The sequence below is a fragment of the Bolinopsis microptera genome, chromosome 6 (assembly GCF_026151205.1).
Source record: "Bolinopsis microptera isolate Bmic1 chromosome 6, MBARI_Bmic_1.0, whole genome shotgun sequence".
Lineage (NCBI taxonomy): Eukaryota > Metazoa > Ctenophora > Tentaculata > Lobata > Bolinopsidae > Bolinopsis > Bolinopsis microptera.
In genome coordinates this window covers 13,551,118-13,563,529 of record NC_087077.1, presented here as the reverse complement: position 1 = coordinate 13,563,529, position 12,412 = coordinate 13,551,118, and the positions used below count along the sequence as shown (strand labels likewise).

General features: G+C 42.7%; 1 protein-coding gene across 1 annotated transcript; it reads right to left on the bottom strand.

Annotated features, from left to right (window-relative positions):
• Positions 1-15: 15 nt before the first annotated feature.
• LOC134816301 (uncharacterized) lies at positions 16-11,103 on the bottom strand. Its single transcript, XM_063825080.1, has 11 exons — positions 11,033-11,103; positions 8,912-10,735; positions 8,342-8,485; positions 8,097-8,212; positions 7,560-7,668; positions 7,261-7,404; positions 7,064-7,118; positions 6,708-6,947; positions 6,454-6,549; positions 2,409-2,759; positions 16-2,266 (listed from the first exon to the last, which is right to left on the bottom strand). The coding sequence occupies exons 1-11, from the start codon at positions 11,066-11,068 to the stop codon at positions 315-317; spliced, it is 5,067 nt and encodes a 1,688-aa protein (XP_063681150.1). The 5' UTR covers positions 11,069-11,103; the 3' UTR covers positions 16-314.
• Positions 11,104-12,412: the final 1,309 nt, after the last annotated feature.

Sequence of the window (12,412 nt, the reverse complement as noted above, 5' to 3'; positions counted from 1 at the left end):
CAGACAAAGTGAGTGTATCTAACGAACATTATTAAGAATAATAAAATTATTATAATAAATTATGTTAAAATATGACCTGCATCACAAAAGCTGATTGACAACTGTAAAAACATTATAACCGTTTTGACTCGTAAATAATTGCATAAATAAAGAAAAATATGGAAAAGTTGTTCAAGGGCTCGATGAAAGTAGTTCGCACAATTTCTTATCAAAGTGTTCAGTGTGAAAAATTTTGGTGATCGCATTTAAAGACATCAAACATTAACTAGATAAATGATAGTATCTCTTTCTTTTTTGAAACTGCCACTGTCACCTCACCCGCCTCGACCATCAGCCTTGGTCAGCATGTTCATTCTCTTAAACACAGCAAAACATTTCTTACAAACCACATCCTTCTCAATACAATGCACCTTGCAGTGCAAGTGTCTGTAGTGTCGCTTGAAGTACTGTCTATCAATACCCTTCCTGCACTTGGGACACTGGAACCCCACAGGAGGGGGTCCAGTGGAGTAGTCGTGACCTATCAGAGGTTTGGGCCACTCCGTCAGTTTCTCCAACACCGCCACACAACCCAAACAGAGCTGATCGTACTGAGCACACCCGATCTTACAGTGCTGTTCCCGGTAGTGGCTCCTGATGTAGTGTGCGTTGTGTTTCTGCGATATCGTCGGGCATTCTGGACATTTTAATCCCATTTTGGAGTTGTTCGCTTTAGCACTGTAATCGTAGCCTTCAAGCCCCCGAGGAAATGTTACGATTAGTTTTAGAGCTTTAACACAGGTTGTGCAGATCAGATCATAGTCCCCACACCCTACTGGACAATGATGGACCCGGTAGTGTTTCTTAAGGTAGGCCCTGTCTTTAGTCTTAGTTTCACACTGGCTGCACTTGAAGTAACCTTCTCCCTGGGGTTTTGAGGGAGTTGTTACGGTGGGGCCCAGCGGTGCTGAGGTGGAGGGTGAGGAGAAGGCGTTCTCAGTCATTACTTCAGCGGACGCTATCATTTCAACCTTAACTTTTACCGGCTTGACTTTCTTTCCCTTGTTCTTCACAATCACCTCCGTTACTTCTTCCGCTTCATCTTTATTCTTCGTTTTATCCTCCTCCGCATCATCTCTGGCTTGACTTGGAGTTTCTACCTCAACATCGTCCATTTCTACGTCTTCCTGATCAGAAGCTGATTCCCCATTTGCATTGTCACTTCCTCCTCTATCTCTCTTTGAACTAGTAATTGATCCTCTAACAACAAAGTCTTGGAATTTGCAAGTGTTGTCTAACCTTTTAAAATGCATTTCCCTATTGTCTTCCAAGACGTAGTACCCACAGTTCAGACAGAATACACACCCCTCTGGGGCTCTGTCCCCGGAGGTAAAGAAGCCGTTGATGTGAGTCTCAACACAATCTATATTCTGGCGGAGATGTCTATGTAAACTTGACTTGAGACGATATTCTTTATCGTTATGACTACAATATAACTTCCACACAGCTGTGTTCTCTTCTCTCTCCCCCTCTTCAGCTACGTCACTCTCTTGACCCTCCCCATTCATCTCAACATCTTCATCTTGGTCTCCTCCCCCAACAGTTAAGTGTTCAGCAGTACAGCCTCTATCACTCTTTTCGACGTGGTCATGGATTTTCTTAACAAAGCACCCACAGTTCAGGCAAACCATCCACGGTGCCGGGACTCGGTCCCCGGACTCAAGAAAACCTTCAATATGAAGACTTAAACAAGCTTCACTATTAGTATTCATGATGTGCCGATTCATGTTTTGGGGACTGGCAAATTTGTGGTCTTTATGCGGGCAATACAGCTTTAATTCATTGTTGCTTACCTCGTGATTAAACCCCCCTACAATTTCTTCTTCATTATCGTTTTCGGCTGGAATGTTTTTGTATTTTGTTTGTTTCTCGTGCTTTCTATCGTCTACCCATTCTTCAGCCATAACCTCATTCTTTGGTTCGCCTTCATCATTGTCAGGAATTTTGTCACGTTTTTCTCTCATAACTGCTTCGTGTCTTCGTCTACAGTCTCCATAAAACTCCTGTTTTCTATAATGGAGTTCCATAACCGTGGACTTTACAATGAGACTTCCACAACCGTAGCACAATTTAAATTCAGAAGGGATGTCGTTGTCATTGGCGATTAGATGTTCCAAATTCGTTCGATGGCACTCTGGGCGAGATTTGAGATGATCACGCAGAGTTCTTCGAGTGTTAAATGGGTGGAAGCAACCAAAGCACTTGTACCCGGAAATGGGTGCCTTTTCTGAAAAATGGTGGATATTAAAATTGTAAATTTGAAAGGAATTAAACGGACGATTTTCATCCGAAATATCTTGAATTCATATAACAATTAGGCTGCCGTCTAAGATGCTGCCACTAAATTAATAAACTGAAATTCAAATTACCTTCCCGCTGACGTGGACGCAATTTTCGTTTGTCCTCCTTAAAGTACTCCTTAACATCGAGACCCTTAACATCCCTAACTACACGGATGTGCTCGTCCTTGCAGCACTGTTGGGGCACATTACTCAAGTGGCCCATCATCTTGCCTTCCTCCACAAAATGCCCGCAACTAAAGCAGATTAGAGTTTCAGGTGGCAATATATTTTCGTTATCAATACATCGCTGAATGTGGGGTTGCCGGCAACCGGGCCGTGATTTGAAGTGCTTCCTGATGGACGTGTTTCTGATGAAGAGGTAGCCGCATCCGAAACACTCATATGTTTTTCTACCGGTTTCATTTGCTTCTCCATCTCCTGCAAATGGTGACGTTTTTCTCAGACTGTAAAACTGGTACAGTAGGGTCATCAGTATTATAAAGCTGCATTATTAAATTACAATTACAAAATTCTGAATTTAAAAGTCATTCAAAAGCCCAACTTCTAGATCATGTGAAAATTTCATAGATAAGCATTTGATGATGGTACCAAATTTATTTGTAGAATACAATAGTATTGATCATTTGAATCTTAGGGGGGGGGGGGGGGGGGGGGGTGTCATGTCCGTCTATGTCCGCCTATGTCCTGTCCTTTTTGGATTCTATGAGACAACGGACGTGTTTTTTGGGACATTGGCGGACACGGACGGACATTGGCGGACTCGGACGGACATTGGCGGACTCGGACGGACATTGGCGGACTCGGACGGACATTGGCGGACCCGGACGGACATTGGTGGACTTGGATGGACATTGGTGGACATTAGCAGACATTGGTGGACATTAGCGGACAAACATTTTGAGGACTGAAGAGTACTGAAGAGTACTGAAGAGTACTGAAGAGTACTCAGGAGGATGGCTGAGGAGGATGACTGAGGAGGATGACTGAGGAGGATGACTGAGAGGGAGGAGAAGGATCAGGAAGACCCAGGAGGAGGAGGAGGAGGAGAACCCAGAAAGAGGACCTAGGAGGAGGAGGAGGAGAACTGAGGAGGATGACTCAGGAGGAGGAGGACTCAGGAGGAGGACTGAGAAGGAGGAGGACTGAGGAGGATGGCTGAGGAGGATGGCTGAGGAGGATGACTGAGAGGGAGGAGGAGGAGGAAGAGGAGGAAGAGGACTGAGGAGGAGGAGGAGAAGGACTGAGGAGGAGAAGGAGGACCCAGGAGGAGGAGGACCCAGGAGGAGGAGGACCCAGGAGGAGGACCCAGGAAAAGGCCCCAGGAGGAGGAGGAGGACTGGGGAGGAGGAGAACTGTTGAGGACTGATGAGGAGGACTGAGGACGAGGAGGAAGAGTAGGAGGAGGACTGGGGAGGGGAGGAGGAAGAGGACTGGGGAGGATCAGGAAGACCCAGGAGGACCCAGGAGGAGGAGGAGGAGGACCCAGGAGGAGGAGGAGGACTGAGGAGGAGGACTGACGATGACTGAGAAGGAGGAGGACTGAGGAGTACTGAGGAGGATGGCTGAGGAGGATGGCTGGGGAGGATGGCTGAGGAGGATGACTGAGGAGGATGACTGAGAGGGAGGAGGAGGAGGACTCAGGAGGAGGACTCAGAAGGAAGAGGAGGAGGACTCAGGAGGAGGACTCAGGAGGAGGACTTAGGAGAAATGAGAAGGAGGACTGAGGAGAACTGAGGAGGAGGACTGAGGACGAGGAGGAAGAGTAGGAGGAGGACTGGGGAGGGGAGGAGGAAGAGGACTGGGGAGGATCAGGAAGACCCAGGAGGACCCAGGAGGAGGAGGAGGAGGACCCAGGAGGAGGAGGAGGACTGAGGAGGACTGAGGAGGAGGACTGACGATGACTGAGAAGGAGGAGGACTGAGGAGTACTGAGGAGGATGGCTGAGGAGGATGGCTGGGGAGGATGGCTGAGGAGGATGACTGAGGAGGATGACTGAGAGGGAGGAGGAGGACTCAGGAGGAGGACTCAGAAGGAAGAGGAGGAGGACTCAGGAGGAGGACTCAGGAGGACTTAGGAGAAATGAGAAGGAGGACTGAGGAGAACTGAGGAGGAGGAGGAGGAGGAGGACTGAATAGGAGGAGGAGAAGGAGGGGGACTGGGAGAGGACTGGGGAGGAGGAGGACTGATGAGAAGGATGAGGAGGAGGACCCAGGAGGAGGAGGACTGAGGACCGAGGAGGAAGATGAGGAGGATAAAGAGGAGGAGGAGGACCCAGGAGGAGGAGGACTGAGGAGGATGACCCAGGAGGACCCAGGAGGACTGAGGAGGATGGCTGAGGAGGATGACTGAGAGGAAAGAGGAGGAGGAGGAGGAGGAGGACTGAGGAGGACTGAGAAGGAGGAGGAGGAGGAGGACTGAATAGGAGGAGGAGGAGGGGGACTGGGGGAGGACTGAGGAGGACTGAGGACTGAGGAGGAAGAGGAGGAGGATGAAGAGGAGGAGGACCCAGGAGGAGGACCCAGGAGAAGGACTCAAGAGGAGGAGGAGGACTGGGGAGGAGGAGGACTGTTGAGGACTGATGAGGAGGACTGAGGACGAGGAGGAGGAGTAGGAGGAGGACTGAGGAGGGGAGGAGGAAGAGGACTGAGGAAGTTCAGGAAGACCCAGGGGGAGGAGGAGGAAGAGTAGGAGGAGGAAGCATCTAAATGTTATTTCCATTTTTGTCCGTTTTTGTCCATTTTTGTCCGTTTTTGTCCGCTCTATTTTTTGTCCGTTTTGAAAATATAGGGTACCGAACGGACAAAAACATGATCCCCTATAACAGCAAAAATTGAACATTTTATTCATCAATTTAGGTGTCCATTAATGTCCGCCTATGTCCGCCTATGTCCGTCTATGTCCGCCTATGTCCGCCTATGTCCGTCTATGTCCGCCTATGTCCTGTCCTTTTTGGATTCTATGAGACAAGCGGACAAGCGGACATAGACGGACGTGACACCCCCCCCCCCATCTTAGGATAAAACCATGAACGTATAATCCAAAAAGAATTAAAAAGCATATTAAAAAGTAAAAACAATGTCAAATAAAACATCATATTAAAATTGTGCAATGTGCATCCTACGTGTGCAAAGCTCAATCCCAAAATTAACATTTCAAGATCATAATCTGTTCAACCACAACACGATCACCATCAACCGTTTCAGCAGCTTTCTCGTAGATTTCTTCCTCTTTTACCTCATCGTACTCCTTCTTAATCTCCTCCTCCTTTTTTCAAGACATATTCTCTCTCAGAACTTGCTCGTGTTTCTCTCTACAAATGGGACTGTGAACTTTGAAATGTATCCAGAACTTCTTCTCTATGAAGAAAACTCCGCACCCAAAACAGGGCTGCACTAGCGGCGGTATCTCGTCCAGACGCTCAATAAGTTGTTGAATGTGCGTGTTTCTGTGTTGGTTGGAATGGAAAGAGGCTAAGTGATCGCTAAGGGCTGAGCTCTGAGCGAAGTTTTTATTGCATCCGAAGCAAGGGTAGTCGAATTTCGGGATGTGATTTTTGTTTTGCTCAAGAACGGGACTGTAGACTTGTTCAAGGAGACAGTTGCATTTCTCGCAAGCTTGTCTTTTACGGAAACATTTGTCACCGCAGTGCACTTTTCTGATGTGATAAAACATGTCCAACCTCATCTTGTGGGGGTACGGAGAGTGCAATGTAAATGAACAGTTTGGACACTTGATCTTCTTTTCTTTTGATGCAGCTCCAGATGCTTCATTATCATTCTTTACGGTCAGTTCTGTGATTTCCTGAGGTGGTCTCGGCTGGGTACCATCTTTTGAATCCTCACAGGATCCATCTGGTGGGGGTGAAATAACTTTTTGGCTATCTTTCCGAGGCCTGTCGTGTTCACGGACTGAAGGCACTTTTGGATGTTTGGGAGATCTTCCACGCTTCCGGTTTAAGGCTGAAATATTCTGAGCTATGAAAGGACAGCTCAGGAAAAAGACAAAAAGAAGAAAAAAAGTCATGCAAATATGGGGTAATCATACCTATCAAAACAAGATTTAAAGTTCAGAAATGAAATGATATTGCCAAAATACTTAAAACATATTTTACCTTGATCTGGAACGTTCTCCACTGCCTCCTCCTCTTCATCATTATCAGACACTACTTTAGGATGTTTACGTGGTCTACCACGCTTTCGGGACAGAACTGAGACATTAAAGCAAGACATCAGCAAGAGAAAGAAAAGAAACCAATACCAAATCTTTTATGATAAAATGCCTTGAAAATACAAGAAGCTCTAAAGATCATTAGTAGATTCAATTCAACCCCCAAAACTGATATAATTGTAAGGATAGTGTACCTACCTTGACCATCAGCGTCAAAAACTCTTCTAGTGGGAATTGGCGCACTTCTTCTCGACTCTTTCATTATTTTTCTAACCGCTGCAGGCCCAGGTGCACTTTTTCTCTTCTCTTTAGTCGTCTTGTTCTTCCTTGACCGGATAATCCGAGTTTTTGTGATCTTGACTGCGAATTCTCGGGCATCGTCTCCTGGCCTTCGACTCAGTAGCTCTTCAGACTCGTTTATTTCCTCTTGAGATAGATCTAAAGAAGTAAATTTATCACAATCAATTATTAAATCAGCTGGATATGCAAAACGTGAATCTTGGAAACTTTATTTAAGAAATTCGTTATAATTGGAAAATTTAGAAACAACGTACAGTTCCTGACTTTCATCAGAGGTTTCACAGCCAGACAGTTGTCAACAATCCCGTGCTGAAATGAAAATTTAGTCTCAAGATTAACAAATAATCAATCTATTTCGGGTGTAAGAACATAAATTCCCGTGCAAAGGTGCAACAGTAGATGTTTATAAGAAATTGCTAATCGCTACTCCAAAAAGGGGATAAAATCTCACCGAATGTGTAGGACACAAGACAGTAAACGTGGTTTTGATGAGTTTACATTTAGCCTTTATAGCACACCGGTAATGATACCGGTTAGAGCATCCCTCTTTGAAGCAGCCTAAGCTGGCTCCAATCTCACCACATTCACTGCATACCTGAATAATGTTCATTATTGTAATACGAATGAGAATTGGATGCTTAGACTGTTAATTGCTGATTCAGTCAGGTGATTTTAGAAATTCTCATGTATGTCTTGTGCAAAAATCTTAACACGAGTTTTTATATAAAACTAGATTATGTATATGCTTACAGTGAATCGAGCAACTTTGAATATTTCTTCTAGGCCATAAATATCGAAGCCAATCATATAGACACCCGGTGACCAACAGATGCAATCTTCGTGTAGCCACACTTCTTCCCTGAAAGAAAATTGGATGAAGTTTGAGGAGGTTTTCGAATTCTACAATCGGTTTGACTACCCATAGACCATTGTTAAAATAATTGAAGGGAAGATGATAAACAAAGGAAATGTCCCGCACGACTGTAGAGGACTTGTAATCAGATTATGGAGGGGTCCAGACTCTACGGCGGGTAAGGGTTAGGACTTAGGGTTAGAGTCTTACACCCGGATCCATTGGCCATTATGGACAGTAATTATGGCAATATGTTTTGTTATATATTACCGCCAGTACAGAAGACGCAATTTATAAAATAGAAGAGTAATTAGCGCGCCAAACGGCGCGCGTAAGGTGCGCATTGCACTCAATGGACTTTATCTAGCGCATTCCAAAGAATCCTTTAAGTAGACCCTTTCAAAAAGTGGCAAATCAATCCGCCGAAGTATCACCTCTCAACGGTAATTTCGTTCTCGTCGCTGAAAGCCAAATCCGTATTGAACGTACTGCTCAACTTTTCAAACAGGTTCTTCGCTCCATCGGACATGTTTTTGTTTCTGTAGCTACTCTGAAAATAAGCAGAAAGTGATTTTCTATAAATAGTAACATTTAAAATGTAATATCACGAACTGAAGCGGTTTAGACGAAGCAACAGGTAAATTTGGAATACTCATGAGGTGAAAAACACCAAGCCTACCTTAGGTGGTACATAGATATCAAAAGGACCAAATAGTGGCCCCATGTCTCCATAATCTCCGGTCAGATAACACAATGAACAGAACCAAGTCGGCTTCTTTGTCAACTTATCAATACTGAGACCTTTTTTAACGTTCTTTAAAACCTGAAAATAAAAATAATTGTAATCTGCATGTTATGTTAATCGATTTAGATGCTTAACTGGGTGAACTGAAATACTGCAAATTTGATAAATAAAAAAGGTGCAAAATTCTTGCTGTATGAATTTTCATTCCAAACAAAAAAATGCTCATTTTATGGTAATTTCTCAGAAATGTAACTTAATAGCTAAATTGTGCTCTAGACGGACTATTCGATCGTAATGAATGACGTTAAAGAAAATTTAAAAAGAAATTGATGACATTAATTGAGAAAGAGAGGGATATTTTGGTATCATGTACACTGTAACTGACTAACTGACGTACTCTCAAATAAAAAGGGACAAGCTACCAGTTAGCTCAACTATTTAGATCAAACAAAGAAAAGTGGTAAAACACAGGAAAGACGGCAATAGAATTAAAAAATGAGTAACCTTGTGAACAGTAGCAAGAGAAGATCCAGAAACGTTAGTGAAGCGAGGGTAGGACACAAAGCCCGTAGCTGTACTTGCTCTCAACAGCTTCTCGTTCAAATAATCCTCCTCACTGTTCGTAACAGTCAGATCCACTTGAACAGACGAATCACGAGATGGCTTGTTGTTGATGATTCTATTAGTAACTGCAGTTGGGTCACACATCTCCATAGTCTCGGTCTTGATTTTAGGGGAGTCTGATCTATCAGGTTCAGAGGAAGCTTCTGATTCTATGTGGGGTATATCGGGGCTCTCGCTGGTCCCAAGGGCTGTGGTTATAGCTTCCTTATCTTCCGTTACCTTAAACTTCAAACAATTGTCCTTGTCAAGACAATCCACATCAAAGTTTATGTTAATGGAACCACCAGATTTAGCCAATTTTTTGATCTTATCTGGCATGGATAGGGTGACTTCGCCCTTGGCGTTAAGAGATATGCCAATATCCATAAGAGAGAAGGTTCTGTTAGGGGGAGATGTTTCTGTTGAGAGAGGAGGGGGAGGAGAGCTAGAGCCTGGTGGAATTTCCTCAACCTTGTCAGTAGGTTTATCAGGAACGAGACCACGCTGACTCATGACATACAATCGTTGAAATTGTTTTAATTTCTGCTGCTTCAAACGTTCTGCCTCAGCATCTTCAGCGGATTTTTGTCCGGCTGATGAAGGTGTTGGGGCGGTCAGAGATTTTGAATGCTGCTTCAAGATAAAATTAGTTTCTGGCGAATCTTTAATGATCGCATCATCAGTAAGCTTTATTGGGAGTTTGCGCTTTCTTTGCGGTCGTTCAGCACTGTCTGATAATCGTGCAGGAGTCGTAGAGTTTGAGGAGTCATTACCAGATTTGACACGTTGACGTTTTGATTCGGGCGTTTTTATCTCGGGTGATTTGGGCAGACCAAATTTACTGCCAGGCTCTAACTTCTTTTCATCGCCTTGATTAACCTTCTCAGGGGATGGAGCAGGTTTTAGTTGTTGCTGCACTGTAACCCCATCGCCACTATCTTTAGTTTTGATAGTTGTGGAAGTTACCTGCATCACATTATCTTTATCCACCTCTATATCTGGTGCACTCCTCACTGATACAGCATCTTGTTGTCCAGACACCTCAATATCCTCACTATCATGCAACAGTTCATCTGTACAATCTTTTGGCTTGGATTCACTTGTTTTCAACTGCATGGATTGAGATTCTTTTTGAGGTTCACTTTCCTTACCACAACTCGGCTTTTCTTGTACTTTTGGAACAGAAGTGATGTTTTCTTCTCCAATATCAACTATGACACAGTCTTTAACAGGAATTTCCACCTTTTGAACAGGAATAATTTCCGGATTTTTTGGTTGCACTTCAGTATCACTTGCTGAAAGATTAGCAGAGTTTTGCTTTTTATCAACACTAACTGGTGGCTGATTGGTTGGCCGATTGGTTGACTGATTTGATGGAGGAGATGTAACCTTGTGGTCGTCAGCTTTCTGCCATGCTCTGGTCATATCACAGCTCAACGACCAAGCCTCTGATATGAGATCACCAATTGAGCTACCTTGAGACGGAACGTTTTTACCTTTGTCACCAGGTGACACCACATGGTGACCACTATCACCAGGTGACACCTCAGTTACAGGCCCTTGAACAGGTGTGTTCTGAGCTGCAGGCACATTAAAGTCAGGGTACCTCTGTATCGGCACCGCATACACTTCTTCCTGTGGTGTGACTGGTGAGACTACAGCAGCAGATTTACCAAACACACTTGTTAGGGATTGGGTGAGGAGGTCTGGCGGTTCTGCTTTGCTCTGAAATGAGGGGATGTTTTGAGAAATTTTGGAAATATGTATATCAGTAACTTACAATGTCTAAAATCGTGACTTCCTGAGATGTTCCGTGGACCAAACAAAAAGCACTTAAACAACCAAAAAGTACGATATTATCTTCTCACGGTGTTATCTTCTCGCGATACAATGTCAAAATCAAGAATGACATAATCCCAACACTTTTGTTTCAAATTCATACCAGAAAATCTAACGTGCTTTACTGACTTTGCTGACACATGCAACAATGCAACATACTGTATAATGTACACATAACTTTACCAGCTGTTTGTTATTTTCAGATTCACCGTACTCCATACCAACTGCTAATACTCGCCTATCATCTGTACCGCATAGCTGGTGGGGGGAATTAGTAAAACCATTGTCAGGCCATAAAGACATGACACATATACACCACATAATGTAAAGATTAGTGTAGCATGCGCATTGTGTACGATTGTATCTAATGTACTGTGTACTACACGCAACACACATATTATGTAAGTATTTCAAGAAAATTGTAAAAGTTAGGTTGTGCAGCATTGCGGTAACACGTACTTACGTTATTTAGTATTTAACGTAGAAAACAAACTTATGATTAGCGATATTTAACAGTAACCTTAATTAACAGTGAAGACGGAAACAGCAAGTGCACTATATATAATAGGTTATTAATTCTTTCGGGCATATTCATCAGTTTTTTAAAGATTCTTTTAGAATGAAGCCAAATCATACACGTTTGTGAATTAATGCAACTGAAATAAAATTATTCATAACAGCAAATAGATTTTATTATAAATGTAACTAATTATTAAAAAATTCGATAAATTAAATTAGGTGAGTGTCTGTTAAAACAATTTAAAAAATGGGGAAAAAATGTCAAATGTAGACAATTTAGATACATTTTACAAGGTGTTAAAAATGTTGTAACAAAATTAAATTAAATTGCACCGTTTGAGTGAAACAATAAGTGAAGTAATAAATTAAATACATAGAAAAGTCTATTTTCTAGTATGTTGGATTGTACTTATACGTTTGATTAAAATAATAAAAATTGAGAACACTTTGTTGATGATCTGGTTTTATTTTAAATTGCTCTTTCTCTGTTAAAAACTCTTAATGAAACCAGCCACAAAATTCTAGAGTGCTTTCGAGGGGCCCTCTGTGGCCTGGACCATGGTTGCAACATAGTACACATATTACACATATTACACATATTACAGATACGTCTAAGCAACAGACTAGATATGACATCGTACTACACAGTCGTAATACACTTTTCCAACCACAAATTGATTAATTAAAAATAAGGCATGAATGGTCATCGATATGTCCTTTTCGTCGTCAGAATTGGCAAGAATTAGCAAATGCTTAAGGCCCAAAAACAACAGGTCATAATTACTAACAGGGCAAAACACTTGAAATATCATTATAAGCAGTAAAGATTCGGCTTTTCGGCTTTTTGGGTAAACAATGCAATAGACTTAGCTTCATTTCTTTTCCGTCTTAAAGATTTAACATTTAAATAGTTTAAGATCAGAACATCAACATCCTTATCATGTAGTAAATTATAAATTAAGTTCGTTAGTAAAAAGAAAAATACGGTTTACTTAAACTACATTATACAATGTAATACAACTATAATGCAAACAATTTTTGCTG

Excerpts from the sequence above, each read along its gene's own strand:
- LOC134816301 (XM_063825080.1), bottom strand. The coding sequence starts at position 11,068 with ATGGAGTACGGTGAATCTGAAAATAACAAACAGCTG. Across the intron at positions 8,486-8,911 it reads CTCTTGCTACTGTTCACAAG|GTTTTAAAGAACGTTAAAAA; the intron begins GTTACTCATTTT and ends TTTTATTTTCAG. Across the intron at positions 6,948-7,063 it reads TCTGATGAAAGTCAGGAACT|ATCTATCTCAAGAGGAAATA; the intron begins GTACGTTGTTTC and ends TTACTTCTTTAG.